We start from the raw sequence: 17,419 nt of genomic DNA, 5'->3' as shown, positions 1-17,419 counted from the left end.
CCCACTGAACGAGCCCGGCGCCCCCAGTCGCACTTTTACAGATGAGAAAACCGAGATTCCGCCACTTGTCCAAAATCACACAGCTAGAAGACCTTAAACTCAAACTCAAGTCTGGTTGGCTCTAAAGCTATGCTCTTAACCACACTACCATTCTGGCTCAAGGATTTTGGACTTGAACCTGTAGATGCTAGGGAGCCATTAAAGATCTTTGAGCAGAAGAGTGACAAAGTCTGCGTTTTTAGAAAGGTTCACTCCTAGAAGCAGACTGGAAAACGGATTGGAGCGGGGGGGGGGGGGGTCTGACCTCTAACAAGTGAAAATTTGTTGATTCCCAAATTCTGGACTTAGGATAGTGAGGCTCCAGGTGACACCAAGTCGAATCATTCCACAGCCCAGGTCCGCGCGAGCTAGGGCGGGGAGCTTGGGGGTGGTCTCCGCGTCCCCAGTGGGCGGGGCTGCAGAGTGAAGAAGGCTTGGCAGACGCGACTGGAAGCCTCTCGACGCTCTGCTACTTCTGCCTGTGGAGGACGGGCTTCCGCCGCCGCCTGCCACCCGCAGGTAGTGGTGTCGAGCGCCGAGCTCCGATAGCCGCACTGGGTGAGGGGTCGCTGGTAGCGGCGCAGTCTCGGTAGGCGGTATGAGTTTGGCTGGGGGCCGGGCCCCCCGGAAGACCGCGGGGAACCGGCTTTCTGGGCTTCTGGAGGCAGAGGAGGAAGATGAGTTCTACCAGACGACTTATGGGGGTTTCACAGAGGCAAGAGCCGGGCCCAGGAAGAGGGAGGGGAGGAAGCTAAAAGTCCTGAACGGAGAAACCTCGGACAAAGACGGGGGCGGGGAATGGAGAGGAGCCCTGGGAGCTGATACTAGAGACCGGGTGCGAGAGTCGACGGGGCATAAATTGGAGCCCTAGAGAGGAGAGTCCTGGATGGGGTTGGAGGGGTCAGGGATGGGGGGGGCTCTCCGGAGGCATCCCAGAATATGGAAGAAACCGACTGTGTACTTTTCTAGTTGCATGTTTCACCGCACTTCTGACGTCTAACAACGTACGCGAGCTCGTAGTCACTCGTTGGCCCACTGCCTGGTTATCCACCTGAAGTACAGAAAGGAATCTTAAAAAAAATAGAGGGGTTTAGCCTACTCTTTTTTCAGCTTTCAAATCTTAATGTAAATGTCTCCTTAGTTAACCCTTCCTTAACTGCTCTAAAAAGTGGCCCATTTATTTCCTTCATAGAATATATTTCAAATTGTAATTAGATTTGGTTTGCCTACCTGTTTCCTATTAGGTTGTAAGCTCTGTAAGGTTAGAAATGGCTTGTCTTCTTCAACGGTATACGTCCATTCTCTGGATTGGATTGGCACTGGTACTGATTGAATCTGTCCATTTTTAAAATATCCGTTGAGAAGCTAGGGCAAACCAACCACTGTTTTAAGTTCTAGGGAAGCAGAGAGTGTTAAAAACACCACTTTGTTCTTCGTATTCCAGACCCCAGTGGGGGAACCAGCTGGATTAATAGTTGAAATATTGTGTGATAAGGAGTAAAATAACCGGTAAGCATAGGGTGCTTTGGTAACATGTGGGAGCCGGAGTCATTGGTCAGGATTGACATCCCTGGGGGACATGATGTTTAAACTTACTACAGTATGAAAAGTAGGCCTTGGCTGGATGAATAGTACTAGGGCTGGGAGCAGGGTGAGGAGAAAGGTTAACCCACTGAGAGGCTGGGGCAGAATGTGTAAAGGTACTGAGTCTTGGTCTGGTACATGCATGCTTACTCTCATTCTCCAAACCTTGTAGGAGAATAAAGGTTGGTAAGGCTGGAGGGAGTAGGCATAGGCCAGATCATGTTGGGCCTTGTGAACCATGTTAAAGAGTTTTGCTCTTCATCCAGAGGACTGAGAAGATTCATCAAAGTACCATGATCAAATTTGTACTTTAGAAAGCTCACTCTGTCATGAGGAGAATGGTTTGAAGGAGGTAGTGGGAGTAGAGAAACATGGGCAATAGGTTTCAAGACAAATTAAGGAAATTGAATCCACAGGACTTGATGACTGGGAGTCATTACTTACACAGCCCTGACCAACTATAGTTTAAAATAGAATGTTCTCATCCCTCCCCCAAAGGCCATTTTCCTATTCCTGTCATTTTACGAGTCGTTATTTAATATGTACCCTTCATGTTTCCAAAAAGGATTAAAGGAGGCTTACCATACAAACAAAAAGTAGGAACAGTAAAAATAGAGACAGATCAGAAGTAATTGTACCAGGAGCCTCTGCTAAATTGGTAATAGCAATTGATATTAAATTTAGCTGTGGACTTCCTGGCAGCAGAACCCTGAATTTCTTTTTTTTTTTTTTTAAGATTTTATTTATTTATTTGACAGAACGAGAGAGCACAAGCAGGGGGAGCAGCAGAGGGAGAGGGAGAAGCAGGTTCCCTGCTGAGCAGGAAGCCCGATGTGGGGCTCGATCCCAGGACCTTGGGATCATGATCTGAGCCAAAGGGAGATGCTTAACCGATTGAGCCACCCAGGCGCCACCCCCCCCCGAGTTTCTTTCTTCAGTAAGAAAGAGGCATATACATTCTCTAAGAGAAAAATTCATTCGGCATTAAATCCCAGGAAGAATTGCATCCTTACATAAGATACATAAAGTAACGGGGGTTCAGTAGATGATGTAGAAACATTCTCTTATCTAGTCATGCCTATTATTGACTCCTGATAAAAGCCAAAGGAATGGTAGTAAATCCCTAACTTAGTGAAAGCATTTTGACTGGACACTAAGCTAATGTGTAGTTGAACTGCTCATCTCTGGTGAGATTACTTAATACCAGGTTAGAGCTAGGGGATTAATGTGTTCCCAGGCTGTCTTTTACAAACATCAGTTGGGAGGAAATGATGGTCATCAGTGCAAGATTGAACTCTGGCTAGCTTGGAGTGTCAACTGTCTGTGCTATTTGCTTGCTTTGACAGCATGAGTACCAAGATTAGCCTGTTGGTCTACATCACTGATTGAAGAGAGCCACATGTTTGAGGTGCCACCCTGCCCAGTTGACTCCCCTGCCCCCAACTGTGTTTTTCCCTTTATTTTTCGTGTGGCTCCATTCTAGCCCTAACCTGTAGCCCCTCAATTCTAGGCTGTACTCCATGTTCTCTACTCCACTCAGCTAACCACCTCCAGAGCTTTCTGAAACACTGCTTGTATACAGTTTTTCTGTCTCCCCAAATCTTTATTGGCTCTCCATCATACAGAGTACTAGTACCCAATTATTTTTCTGTTCCAACACACCTGAGGAATGAGACCTATTTCTCAGTATGTTTACCTCAACAATGATTATCAATAGTGGGACAAGGAGAGGGAGAGAATTGAGAATCACTGGCCTATAAATTAAAGTCATCAGTTTATTAACCTGATGTTAATAAAGAAACCTTAAGTTTCTCTGTTGACTGAATGTAATCTTTTCATGTCTTCTAGCCTTATAGGGCAGTTAGTTAGTGTTGGAAGAAGGCTGTGCCAGAGTCAAAGGCAGTCAGCTAGGAAGATTTCTTTTTTTTTTTTAATTTTATTTATTTGACTGAGAGACAGCGAGAGAGAGAACACAAGCAGGGGGAGTGGGAGAGGGAGAAGCAGGCTTCCCGCTAAGCAGGGACCCTGAGGTGGGGCTTGATCCCAGGACCCTGGGATCATGACCTGAGCCGAAGGCAGATGCTTAACGACTGAGCCACCCAGGCGCCCCAGCTAGGAAGATTTCTTACCTAAGACAAACCTCCTGCTTTACTTAGGTCTAAATCTACATAAACAAGGTATACACATTCCTGCTTCTGTACCTTCGTTCTTGCAATTCCATCTACCCATGATACCTCTGCCCTCTTGGCTGTCTAAACACTACCAGTATTTTAAACCATGACTCAAGTCCTCTTTGGTCTTTAGAGTGTAAAGCAGGGCTCAGCAAACCCTGACCTGCTGGCCAAATCTGGCCTACTACCTGTTCTGTTCTGGCCCTTCACAGTAAAAGTTTGACAACTCCTGCTCTAAAGGAATAAAGCCTAAAGTTTAGACCTTCCCAGACCACCAGTCTATGGGAAGTGTGCCTTCCTCTGAGCTCCTGTAACATTTTTTTTAAAGATTTATATATTTATTTACTTGAGAGAGAGAGAGAGCAGGGGAGGGGCAGAGGGAGAGGGAGAGAATCCTCAAACAGACTCCCTGCTGAGCGTGGAGCCCGACACATGGCTCAGTCTCACAACCCTGAGATCATGACCCTAGCTGAAATCAAGAGTTGACCACTTAACAGCCTGAGCCATCCAGGGGCCACTCCTGTAACATTTTAGTACCATTTGATACTTTATAGTTGCCTTGTATTCAAAGTTCCTCTTACAATTATGTCCTGTCCTCTGCCAGACTGTGAGACCCTTGAAGGTAGAGATCAAACCATATCCTTTTGTACCCCAGCATTTAACACAATGTACTACAGGTAAAGGGCAGTTGATTAATGCTTGGAAGGGGTGGTGCTGGTGCCAAAGGCCATTAGCTTGGAAGGTTTCTTGCCTGAAGAAATTGAAGGGCTGGGTTGGGAAGGAGAGTGGAGCAACTCTTACGTCAAGAAAGCAAAAGGATTCTGTTCCTGGAGGGGCACTGATGACTCCCGTGACAGAACCTCATCTCCCTATGTCCTCAGGAATCAGGAGATGATGAGTATCAAGGGGACCAGTCAGACACAGAGGACGAAGTGGACTCTGACTTTGACATTGATGAAGGGGATGAACCATCCAGTGATGGAGAAGCAGAAGAGCCAAGAAGGAAGCGCCGAGTAGTCACCAAAGCATATAAGGTGCTGGGGGTATCCTGGTTTTCTTGGACTTCCATAATTTCCTGTAATTTCTGTTGTGCCCTTCATGAGGTCCCAGGACTCTATGCCCCCAACCAGTCCAATTTCCTACAGTGCTAGTTTTCTTAAGATCCTCATCTTTCTCCTTATCACTTTTGTTCCCCCCGGTATCTGATTCCAATCTGTCCCCAGGAGCCTCTCAAGAGCTTGAGGCCTCGAAAGGTCAGCACTCCAGCTGGTAGCTCTCAGAAGGCCCGAGAAGAGAAGGCACTGCTGCCGCTAGAACTACAGGATGATGGCTCAGACAGTGAGTGGAGATGTTTGGGTCAATTAACACAATTAGAACGTAATGATAAAGCATTGTATCAGTGTTAAGTTTACTAAAGTTGATAACTGTACTATGGTTATATAAGGAAAACCCTTAGATATTTTTTTTAAAGATCTTATTTATTAGCGCATGCATGAGCGGGGGTGGAGGGGCAGAGGCAGAGGGAGAAGCAGGCTCCCCAATCCCAGGACCCTGGGATCATGACCTGAGCCAAAGGCAGACGCTTAACGGACCGAGCCACCCAGGCGCCCAGGAAACCCTTATTCTTAGGCAATATACACTGAAGTATTTAGGGTCAAAAGCTAGGATGTGCGCAACTTAACCCTTAGATCATTTGGGAAAACACATGCAATGCAAATGGGGCAAAAGGTTAATAGGTGATCTGGGTAAAGGATACATAGGTATTCTGTGGACTCTTCTTGCAACTTTTTTGTAAGTTTGAAATGATTTCCAAATAAGTTTTAAAATTAAAAAAATAAATAAAGGAGGTGGACATGAATTCAAAGATTTCTTCCTCTCTGACTTCTTTCCCAGGTCGGAAGTCCATGCGTCAGTCTACAGCTGAGCATACACGACAGACATTCCTTCGGGTACAAGAGAGGCAAGGCCAGTCACGGCGGCGAAAGGGGCCCCACTGTGAGCGGCCACTGACCCAGGAAGAGCTGCTCAGAGAGGCCAAGATCACAGAGGAGCTCAACTTACGTTCACTGGGTCAGTCTGTGGTTTTGAGAACAGAGGGCAGAGGGCTGAGGAACACGAGAAAAGTGGAGACTGGAGAACCTGAGCAGCTGGGGAGACGGAGATTCAAAACAAAACAAGGGAATCAAAGGAAGGAAATGCAGAGAGTGAGGGATGAGGAGCAAGGAACAAGGCAGTTAGGAGGGCTCTGAAGTACAAGTTATATTGAAGAGAAAGTGTATTGGTGTAAAATAAGAATTGCATAGAATTGAATTCAAATTCTAGTTCTGCTATTTACTTTCTATAAGACTGCCAGCAAACTACTTAACCTACTTGTATTTTGCTGTTCTGGTTTACATAGTGGGGTGATAATGCCTACTTTAATGATAATCATGAAAATTAGAAATTCACCAGAATTAGTTCATGAGATGAACTATTTTAAAGTCAAGATTCTTTAAAATCTCTTCAGTTTATATGCTGAGTACACAATTGTGTACAATAATAGATTGTACAAAACATCTTTTTTTTTTTTTTTTTTTTTGAGAGAGAGAGAATGCCAGGGGGTCAGGGTGGGTGGCAAAGGAAAAGGGAGAGAGAGAATCTCACAACCCTGAGATCAAGACCTGAGCCGAAATCAGGGGGTTGGACGCTTAACTGACTGAGCCACCCAGGCACCCCAGAACACACATTTTTTTTAAAGATTTTTTATTTATTTATTTGAGAGAGAGAAAGAGAGAGAGAGTACATGGGAGGGGGGAAGGTCAGAGGGAGAAGCAGACTCCCCGCTGAGCAGGGAGTCTGATGCGGGACTCGATCCTGGGAGTCCAGGATCATGACCTGAGCCAAGGCAGTCGCTTAACCAACTGAGCCACCCAGGCGCCCAGAACACACATTTCTTTTTTTTTTTTTTTTTTTTAAAGATTTTATTTATTTGAGAGGGAGAGAATGAGAGACAGAGAGCACAAGAGGGAAGAGGGTCAGAGGGAGAAGCAGACTCCCTGCTGAGCAGGGAGCCCGATGTGGGACTCGATCCCGGGACTCCAGGATCATGACCTGAGCCGAAGGCAGTCGCTTAACCAACTGAGCCACCCAGGCGCCCCCACACATTTCTTTATAGGGTGTTAAGAGTCTTAAATCATGAGAGGTACATGAGGGAACAGCAGATTATACACATCCCATCAAATGCTCAATGTGGGGCATACTTTCACTGAGTGAAATAACACAGAATCAACTATAGTATTTAATTTGTTTTCTTTCTCTGTACCCCCCACAGTCTTTCTTTCTCTGAATCTTTCTCTTACATGAGCAAGAATGTATAGTTGAATGTTTACAGCCCAAATGTGGGGTGGAAGATTGTTTATGCCGATATCTGGAACCCAACCCATTCCACTTTTATGTTTCTCAAATTTAGATAACTCCAAAAGAACACAATGATTGAGAAAAGATTTACTTCAGTTCCAACATCTTTAGGATGTATTTTCGTGATTGTTTCATTATATTGACTTTAAAATCAGATATTTAATCTTTATCTGTATGATGGTAATTCAGTACTTTCAAACAGTAGCTGTCCCTCAAAACAGAAATGACTGAGAACCATCACAGACAGTGAGGTGACCTTGATGTCACTGTAATTATAGTCCACATCCTTTGGCCACATTGGTTGGTTTGGGCCACTGTAAGAAGGTAACTCCCAGGCTTCTTACATCAGTAAGTGAGATAGAAGACCCTGCAGAAGCAGGCTCAGCATGGGGAAAAATAAGTTCATTTTTGAACACGCTGAATTTTAGGAGTCTGGGAACAGTCCATGCGGTGCTGAGAGTTCAGTTCGGTATACACATCCAGGCGCAGACGAAAGCTCTGGGCTGGAAACAGAAATCTGAACGTCTGTAGAGTAGAGATGCATTGAGGACGTTGGCGCGGTCAGATGAGCCAGGGAGAACGCGTGGGGAAGAGAAGACAGAGGCCGGAGAGAATCCTGCAGGCGCTGGAATGTGATGGGCTCATGTAAGGGGAGCTTAGCAGCGGCCAGAGACTTGGAGAACTCCAAGGAGAATTGCCTTAAGAATGCCACGCAAAGAGAATGTTTGAGAGAGAGTCTCTTCTGAATGCTGCAGAGATGCCACTCAGGAGCAGAACTGAGGAGTGTCCATTTGTTTTGGTGACAAAGAGGTCGGAGATGACCTTAAGGAGCACTTTTTGGGGCCATGCCATTTTGAAGCAGGCTTAAAAAATGTGGCTGTGAGGGGTGGAAGAAGGAATAAAAGCTATAGGGTCTGGGGTCAATGTAGAGTTTTCCTTGTTTGTTTTATTCAAAGATTGGAGGAACTCTGTCTTTGGTGAGTGAGAAGCACCCTGAGTTTAATGATAGAGAAGAAAGGATAGTTAATAGTGTGGGTTTTTGGAGAAGTGGGAGGCGGAGGGAAGGGGTAGCTAGAGCACAAATGGAGGAATTGGCTTAAGTTAAGGAGGGAGGGTTGGAGGATGACTTAGAGTTGAAGGTTAGTAAACTCACAGCAGGACATTGGAGTGGTTCTCATCTGATGTCTTTTAGGCACTATCACCTGTCAGATGTTGGGCATAGGCTTGAAAGCTTGAGGAGAGTGAAGAGTGTTTGAAATAGTTGAGATGGAATATTCTGCTGATTTGGGGGGGAGGGTCTGTTGAATTTTGGGAACATGTGTTCATGGTAGTTCCAGTCTACCCCGTTGCATAATATTTCTCCAGGAGCACTCAGCAATCCAGGTCTGGGCCAGGGAGTCGATGAGAGTGACTGAAATAACCTTGATTTACAAAGGAAAATGAAGACTGGAAGGGGCTGCTAGGGAGAGAGAATGTGGAGAGGTCCATGTACAGGAGGTCTCAAGGAAGAACAGAGGCATCTAGAGTAGGGAGCAAACAGACCCAAAGGTTAGAATGTTGTGGCCAGAGCCTGGGATGTGTGACTGTAGTATTTCAGAGCTGGGGCAGTTCCAGGCAATAACAAAGTATAGGCTGTAGCTGTAGCGGAATGGGATAGCTCAAGTGTCACGGACAGGAAAATTGTTAAGAGATGAGATTGGTAAAGAAACTGTGGGGATGGGATGTTGAAGGGGTTACCCGTGTACATGTTGAGGTCACCAGGGTGATGTAGGATGATAGGAGAGGTGGAGAGGAGGTGGAGAGGAAGAGCAGAAATTCAGTGAGTGACGGAGTGAGCATGCCAGGAAGGAGAAGTGGTCTAGCCTGGTGGCATACGTCTCAAAAGGGAAATGCAGATGGGTAGAGGAGCCGTGATCTAAAGCTGCAGTGTGGGCTCAGCAGGACACAGGTGCACCCTGCTTGGGATGTGGCGGGGTGAGCAGCCTCCACCAGAGGGCTACCAGGAGAGTGGTGGCCTGACGGGATCCCAGGCTCCCAGGAAGACAAGTTGTGGAAGGCCTGCTGAGTGGGGAACTTGGGGACATAGATGAGATGGCTGATTATGGAGCAGGATTTCCAGAAGGTACAGGGAAGTGTTTGAAAGGAGAAGTGTTGGAAGCTTGGCTGAAGGGAAAGGAAGTAATATTACCAACCAGAATTCCAAGTACAAAAGAGGCTAAATCATTGGTGGGGTTGCCAGAGCACACTTTTCTGGTCTGACTTTATCTAGAGGATTGTACCACATTTAAGAAACAAATTTGGAGTTCATTCACAGGAAAGGGACAGGAATATTTTGACCTATTGAGCATTAACAGATACTTGTGGAGTGCCTGTAATGTGTGGAACACTGCCTGGCCCTGATAATATATAGGTAATGTGAGTCACAGTCATTGTCCTTGAGGAGGAGACATGTGTACCAACCATGAACTGCCTGCCATAGCACAGTGTCACAGGTCCAGCCAGGGGACTGTGGTGAATTAGCGGAGCGCTCAGAAGGAGAAGCAGTTATTCTGCTCAGGTCATTGTTGCCACATGACAGTGCAGATGCAGGGTTGCCAGATTTTCTTGTCATTTTAAGAGGAACCAGAAATCTCTGTATTTAAATGTAATTTCCTTGGGGCACCCAGGTGGCTCAGTCAGTTAAGCATCCAGCTCTTGATTTCAGCTCAGGTCATGACAGAGCTCCACATCAGGATCTGAGCTCAGCAGGTAGTCTGCTTGAGGATTCTCTCCCTCTCCCCATCCCCCCACGCGCTCTCGCGCTCTCTCCGCTCCCTCAAATAAATACATCTTAAAAAAAACTTAAAAATACGGTACAAAACAGATCACACAAAACACTTAAGTAGGCTGCCCAGCTAGCACCCTCTGAGTGTGTCTCAAAACCATGTTGTACGAGGAATGGCTCGATGAAGTGGGCATTGTGATCAGCCTGGGGAGACACGGACGCTAATTTCAACTGTGTAAAGGACTGTCATGTGGAAGACAGATTAGAACTGCATCCTTTATAGCCCAAAAAGGTAAAACAGTGTCATCAGTCGTCGTATTTCAGCTTAAAATAGGAAGGAACTCTGTAGTGACTAAAGATGCCTGAAGACGCAGCATGCTGCTCTTGCTGGGATCAAGTAGACAGGGCGGCTGTAGAGGAATACGGAGGGAAACAGGCTCCTTATCGCAGGGTCCCTTCTAGCCCTGAAGTCCCACTGTTCTGAGTGCATGAGGAACCAAGTGGTCAGGAGAGATGGGCAGAGAGGATGTTGGCGGCAAACAGAAAACGTCAGAAGTAGAGGTGCTAGGGGGCCTCAGAGGATTTGCATGAATGGCTTAGGCAGGGACTAGACAGCCAGGAAGGTCCTCAAAAGACTGTGGGACAGTGGTGGGTGTGGGCACAGGGGGAACTCACCATCCTCTTGTTCCTTCCTTTGACCCTGAAGAGACATATGAGAGGCTCGAGGCTGACAAAAAGAAGCAGGTGCACAAGAAGCGGAAGTGCCCCGGGCCCATAATCACCTATCATTCGGTGACAGTGCCGCTTGTTGGGGAGCCAGGCCCAAAAGAGGAGAATGTGGATGTGGAAGGGTGAGTATGTCCTAGGGAAGAAGGGGAGGGAGCCTTCTCCCTGCCCTCCTCAGCTGTCCTCACACATCTCTCTCTTAACACGCAGATGTCCTTCAGAGTCCTCTTCCCTCAGCTTTTCTTTGAGCCTCTCCCCTCTCTTGTTTTTCCATCCAGTCCAGCTTGCTTTTCGCCATCTGTCACTTAGATTCTCTCAGAAAGTTCCCATCGCTCTGTCTCCTTCCTCTCTTTCCTTGCCTGTCTGATCTCATTCTTTATCGGTTGTTTTCCCTCTTCAGAGGTTTTTGTGTTTCTCTCTCTCTCCCCCCTTAGACTGGATCCTACTCCCACAGCTTCTGCACTGACTCCCCGTGCCGGCACTGGACCCGTCGTCCCTCCAGCTCGCTGCTCCCGTACCTTCATCACTTTTAGCGATGATGCGACATTTGAGGAATGGTTTCCCCAAGGGCGGCCCCCAAAGGTCCCCGTTCGGGAGGTCTGCCCCGTGACCCATCGGCCAGCCCTGTACCGGGACCCTGTCACAGACATCCCCTATGCCACTGCTCGAGCCTTCAAGATCATCCGTGAAGCCTACAAGAAGTACATCACTGCCCACGGACTGCCGCCCACTGCCTCGGCGCTGGGCCCTGGCCCACCACCTCCTGAGCCCCTCCCTGGTTCTGGGCCCCGAGCCTTGCGCCAGAAAATTGTCATCAAATAAGGAGATGTTTAGTCCTTGGAAACCTCTTTCCTGCCCTGACTTGGGGCTCTTCATCATGTTTCCCCTTCTCTCCCTGCTTCACCCCTTTGTCAGCTCTGAGCTTTGCCCAGCCCTTTTATGTATTTCTTCCCCCCGCCCCACAGTGCCTACTGGTTTTGTGTTTTTTAATCTAATAAAAGAGAAAGATCCCCTTTGTCTGGTGTCTGATCTAGAGTTGGGAGCAAGAAGTGTGTGAATGTCTGAGTATATATGGGTCTTTATTTTGTTTAATAGCGTTTATTGTGAACTTCCCTTTTTAGATTCTAAGTATTCATTCCTCCAGCTGGATTATAAACACCTTTAAATTAGACATCCAAACAAAATTTTTATACTTACCTTTATATCACCTTATATTCACTGCAAGGCACCAAGTAAGTAGGAACTAGGTGATTGTCCTAGAACAGTTTCTAGGACTCAGATTTCTCTATGCAGGAAGGAAAGGAAGTGTCATGGCTGTTCGTGGCCACTAGAGGCTCTCAGGGCTGGGCAGGGTATGGGGGCTGTGTATATGTGATCTCCCACTACCCCCCACCTGGCCAGAGCTAAAATAATAAAATGCTGAGCTCACTGTTCCCCCACCCTCTTCCCCGGCACTGGGCTCCTCCTGCTGCTGGGACAGTGCTCCAGTAGCACTGACAGACCAACCGACAGAAGGGGTGGTGAGAAGGGTGGTGGCCACCAGGACTGGTAGGTGGGGAAGGCAGGGGGCTTATGGGTCAGAGCCTGGTGGGAGATGGGAGGAGAGGGGTGACTCCTATTGGGAATGATACGGAGTGTGTCTCTGTCCCTTGGCGTATGTTTCTGCCACCGTCCGTCCTATCACTTAACCGTAGTTTACATTGTCAATGCAAGTATCTCACACACTTTCTGGATCTTTCATATTTGGCATGGTGTGTATGTGTAGCTTGTGTGTATTTTCCATAATGTAAAAGACTGTGCAAGTTTAATCTTCCCACTGTTTTTAGAGAAACTTTATCGCATTTAGAAGGCATTTCCCACCCATTGGTCCGGTGTCACCTTCCCATCCAAAGCCAGGGACAAATTGTGGGGACTCAGTCCCTTCTGAGACCGTCCCACCCTTCCCCCAACCTGGAAGTCCCCCAGCTCTTCTGAGCCCTTGCTTTCCCTTGGGATTTAGAGTTTTAGCAAACATAAAAAGTGAAATCTTGATTCCCCCACAATAAAAGAAGAAACGAGGGTAGGGTAAGAGAACTCTTTTCCCCCAACCCCCTTGCTTTCTTAAACCAGTTTAGGAAAAAGGCTGAATGATGGGGAAAAGAGGAGGAATTTCCCTGAAGTTCTCTGCCCCCCCTTCCTTTCAATAGGAACCGGGCATGGGGCCAGCTGTGTTGGCAGGGGCCCTGGCAGCTGTGCTTGGGCAAGAGGCACCAACGGGCAAGGTTGTAGGGGAGGGTGCTGCCAGGATTTCTCTTGTCATACAATGGGCAGACAAATCCAGCTTGGATGCCTGGGATCCCCATCCAGAGTGGTTGGTTGAAGCTGGGGAAGCAGGAAGAAGGAAGCTCTCGTTCTAACTAAACAACCTAACCTCCTCCCATCTTCCCATGCCCAACTAGATTTCTAACCTCCAAGGCATCTAGTTCATTGTTCTACCTCCTGGCTGGTCTATGTCTTGCTGCATCTGTGGACATCTTTCCATTATCCAATCACTTTCCCCATGTCCCCCAGGCTCCGTGAGTGCCACACAGTGGGGAGGGGGTGGGGGCCATCATGTCATCGTATCAGAAGGAACTGGAGAAATACAGAGACATAGATGAAGATGAGATCCTAAGGACCCTGAGCCCCGAGGAGCTAGAGCAGCTGGACTGCGAGCTACAGGAGATGGACCCTGAGGTAGGGGCCCCAGCACAGGGAACCAGGGGCAGTCTCCAGGCATTTGGGAAGGGTGAGGGGCCCTGGGTGGCTAAGATCGGGGCTGCCCACAGGGCTTGGAGTCGCCAGGGGGCCAGGGAAAGGGTGTCTGTAGATGTCTTAGGGAGCCCTGGGGGTGCCCCAGATCAGAGAAGAGGTCCGACTTGCTCCCCAAAACTCATCCCTCAGAACATGCTCCTGCCAGCTGGACTAAGACAACGTGACCAGACGAAGAAGAGTCCAACGGGGCCGCTGGACCGGGATGCCCTTTTGCAGTACCTAGAGCAGCAGGCACTAGAGGTCAAAGAGCGTGATGACCTGGTGCCCTTCACAGGCGAGAAGAAAGGTACGGAGACCCTAACAACCATGCCTACCAAAACCCAAATGGTTGTCTCTCAAGTGTACCCCCTCCAGCTTCCCTCTCCCCTTCCAGCTCCTAGCTGCCCAGGGACTCGGCCACCCTGAAACCTACATGCCATCTTTCACTCTTCAACTTTTAGAAGAGATCAGGGGACCCAGGAATCCTGAGCTGGTAGAGGACTCAGGCTTTACAGTGGCCCCTAATGACCCAGACCTCCACCTCCTGGAGAAAGGAAGGAAGCTGGAGACCAGGATCTTAGGAGGAAAGACCTCTACCTCAACCATCCTTCATCTCCCCATCAGGGAAACCCTATATTCAGCCCAAGAGAGAAATTCCTGTACAGGAGCAGATCACTCTGGAGCCTGAACTGGAAGAGGCACTGGCCAATGCCACAGATGCTGAAATGTGTGACATTGCAGGTGGGCAGCTGTGGGACACTGAGGAGGGTGGGGACACCAGGGCCAGGGGTTCCTACCCAGGGCCTGGGACTAGTGAGGAAGGCCCTGAACAGGACATGGATGTTAGAGAAAGCCTCAGGCCATAGTTTTTATTTTTTGCTTGTTTGTTTATATATTCACTCATTCATTTTTTAATTTAGTAAGTTCACATCTCAAAGGCAATTTTATAGGAATTTTAAAGCAGATAAAAGTGGAACTATCCTGGCTGAAAACAGGAGGAAGTCTGACAGACTCCCTCACGCTTTTTTTTCCCTGAATGTGGGACACTGTTGTTGTTTTTCCCTCCCTCACCCTCTGGGGGTTCCTTAGGGACCTTCCCTTAGTCCTGCCTCAAAGTTTTAAAAGCCACCACCTTAAGCCGTTCAGTTAAGGGCACTCTGGGACCTAGGGAGAGTGGGAACCTCACTGGAAGAGTGGAGAAGGTCAGGCTTTAAAACTACAACCGATTCAGAATATGAGGAGGGAGGAGGACTGGGAAGAAACCTGTCCCCCCTCTACTTGCTCTCTCCAGCAATCCTGGGCATGTACACGCTGATGAGCAACAAGCAATACTATGACGCCATCTGCAGTGGAGAGATCTGCAACACGGAAGGCATTAGCAGTGAGTGTGTCTGGGGGCATGATGCCCAGGGCTTTGGCAGGTGGTACCAAGGTCTGAGGAAAGGTAGCAAAGGGCGAAACAAGGGGATCATGGAGAGAATGTGGTACATGAATAATAAGAGAACCAATGGGGAGGAGATCGTGGAGGACATGTTGGGGTTTCTTTCTGGCCCTCACCCACCAGGTGTGGTGCAACCGGACAAGTATAAGCCAGTGCCAGATGAGCCCCCAAATCCCACAAACATTGAGGAGATCCTAAAGAGTGTTCGAAACAATGATAAGGAGCTGGAGGAGGTGAACCTCAATAACATACAGGTATCTGACCTCCCCATTCTTCGAATAATAAATTCCCATTTAACTATGTGAGTCCCAGATAATGTGAGTCCCTTAGCCCGCCATCTCTTCCCCTCTGACAGGACATCCCAATACCCAAGCTAACGGAGTTATGTGAGGCAATGAAGACAAATACCTATGTCCGGAGCTTCAGTCTGGTGGCCACAAGGAGTGGTGACCCCATTGCCAATGTAAGGCAACTTGAAATCTCTAGCCTTCTCCCCATACCTTGACACGCACCCCTGCCAGGGCTGTCATAAGGGGCTGTGCTGGGGGTGCTATTCCCATTGTGTTCTCTTAGCATAGCCTGAGGGGAGACTCTACCCTCACTCCTATGGCTCAACACTCGGAGGTCCTCAGATCATCTTCTCAGAGAGCCACAGCCCTCTCTTCCGCCCACCAACTCCGCTGCACACTCACCCTCTGTGCTTCCCCTACTACCTGCGCTTCCGTCTCCCTCTAGCCCCACCGACAGCTCCTCAAAGACTCTTCTCAAAGAGCTGTGTTCCCTCTTGCTCCTGTTCTCTCTCTCCTCAGTCATTTGTGAAACTATCCCCTAATCCTAACCCAAGTCCCTACTACCCAGGCGGTGGCAGACATGTTGCGTGAGAATCGTAGCCTCCAGAGCCTGAACATTGAATCCAACTTCATCAGCAGCACAGGGCTCATGGCTGTGCTGAAGGCAGTTCGGGAAAATGCCACACTCACTGAGCTCCGTGTAGACAACCAGGTCAGCATTTCCTTCCCCTGGTCTTTGCATTCAGCTAATATTCACTGAGTCTCTTCCCTCGGGCAGCCACTGGGTCAGGATCTCATCTGATCTTATCTGAATTCTCTTCATTGTCTTTATGAAGGGAGCCAAGTCAGCATCTCTCCTCACCCACTGTCACGAAACAAGCTTCTTTGACCCCCCAAAGGGTTGGTGGTGTGGGTGGTGTGGGACCATGAACAACGCAGAGAGGGTAGCTGACAGGTCTCATCTCTCCCTCCCCCAGCGCCAGTGGCCTGGCGACGCAGTGGAGATGGAGATGGCCACCGTGCTCGAACAGTGTCCCTCCATTGTCCGCTTTGGCTACCACTTTACGCAGCAGGGGCCACGAGCTCGGGCCGCCCAGGCCATGACCCGGAACAATGAACTACGTGAGTAAATGCAGACATGTTGTGTGGGGGAAAGGGCAAGGAGGGAGTGGATCCTCCTGAAAGCTGATTTAGTGACTAAGAGTCTGGGGTGCTGCCAAAACAAGAGTCACATGAGAAGGACGTAAGTGACCAGAAAGTAGATAGAAAAGTCCCCTGCCCCAAATTTATACCTGTAGGAAGGTGGAAAAGAATCTAGACAGACCTGTTTGTGGGCATGGTATTTTTACTTGCCATGCCATTTCTTATTTTGCTTTGTTAATGAGGGGTGGGCATGCTTGCTGGCCTAAGACATTAGCTCTTTATGAGTCTGGCCAAGGAACTGGAAAGGGGAAGAGGGGCACCTTTGCAGGAAATAGGAGATACAACAAAGATTTGTGTTTACTCTTTCCTGTTACAGGTCGCCAGCAAAAAAAGAGATAACACTACCTTTTCCCTTTACCAACTAGAGCTGGGAGCCCTGAATACCTAAATCCTCATCTCTCACCCTTCCTGTAAATAAAGGCCCTTCTGTCCACTCTGCCTGCCTCCTTCCTTGGGCTTTGGGGTGGGAATCTTGGCGCTAACCCCCAAGGGTTACTGCCAATTCATCAGGGGATTATTTATACTCTGGGGATCAGCAGGCAGGGAGGCTCAAGTTACTAGGCGGAGGTGGGGGAGCTCCCTCCCTTGGTGTTCCCCATGGCCCTGCCAATGCTGTTAGTCCCTTCTGCTCTCATAGGGACCTACCCCAGCCCTCTTTCCAGAAGTGGCCAGGCCCCCTGGTGCCTACCCACAACCCTCATGTGATCTGAAAGAGGAAAGGACTTTGAGTGGAGGTGGGGAAGAAGGCAGACAACATGAAGGACAAAGACCTCCTTCTGACAGACTTATTAATAGGGCATTGGGCTGCGTGCAGCTGACGCTTGGCATGACTTTGGTAGAAGGTGGGGGAAGGGTTAGAAGTATGGGGAGCCGTGTACATTGTAGGGAAGAGTTAGCCAGGCTAAGAATGCAGATGTGAAATCCTGAAATGGGGGGTGCCTGGGTGGCTCAGTCAGTTAAGCATCTGACTCAATCTCAGCTCAAGTCTTTGTCTCAGGGTCGTGAGTTCAAGCCCCACCTCAGTCTCCACTTC

At 48.4% G+C, this 17,419-nt stretch overlaps 2 protein-coding genes across 2 annotated transcripts; both read left to right on the top strand.

The window, feature by feature from the left end:
* The first annotated feature begins 341 nt into the window (after nucleotides 1–341).
* VPS72 (vacuolar protein sorting 72 homolog) lies at nucleotides 342–11,709 on the top strand. The gene is made up of 6 exons (XM_027613386.2): nucleotides 342–754; nucleotides 4,676–4,828; nucleotides 5,018–5,132; nucleotides 5,688–5,864; nucleotides 10,661–10,805; nucleotides 11,115–11,709. Exons 1-6 carry the CDS (start codon nucleotides 638–640, stop codon nucleotides 11,500–11,502), a joined length of 1,095 nt encoding a protein of 364 aa, XP_027469187.1. The 5' UTR covers nucleotides 342–637; the 3' UTR covers nucleotides 11,503–11,709.
* Nucleotides 11,710–11,862: 153 nt separating this feature from the next.
* TMOD4 (tropomodulin 4) lies at nucleotides 11,863–17,393 on the top strand. Its single transcript, XM_027613419.1, has 8 exons — nucleotides 11,863–13,759; nucleotides 14,077–14,193; nucleotides 14,744–14,833; nucleotides 15,017–15,147; nucleotides 15,249–15,356; nucleotides 15,752–15,895; nucleotides 16,161–16,305; nucleotides 16,703–17,393. The coding sequence occupies exons 1-8, from the start codon at nucleotides 13,273–13,275 to the stop codon at nucleotides 16,723–16,725; spliced, it is 1,245 nt and encodes a 414-aa protein (XP_027469220.1). The 5' UTR covers nucleotides 11,863–13,272; the 3' UTR covers nucleotides 16,726–17,393.
* The last annotated feature ends 26 nt before the right edge of the window (nucleotides 17,394–17,419 follow it).

The sequence above is a fragment of the Zalophus californianus genome, chromosome 4 (assembly GCF_009762305.2).
Source record: "Zalophus californianus isolate mZalCal1 chromosome 4, mZalCal1.pri.v2, whole genome shotgun sequence".
Classification (NCBI taxonomy): domain Eukaryota; kingdom Metazoa; phylum Chordata; class Mammalia; order Carnivora; family Otariidae; genus Zalophus; species Zalophus californianus.
Note: the sequence above shows the minus strand (reverse complement) of the source record. Positions and strands in the feature narration are given on the sequence as shown.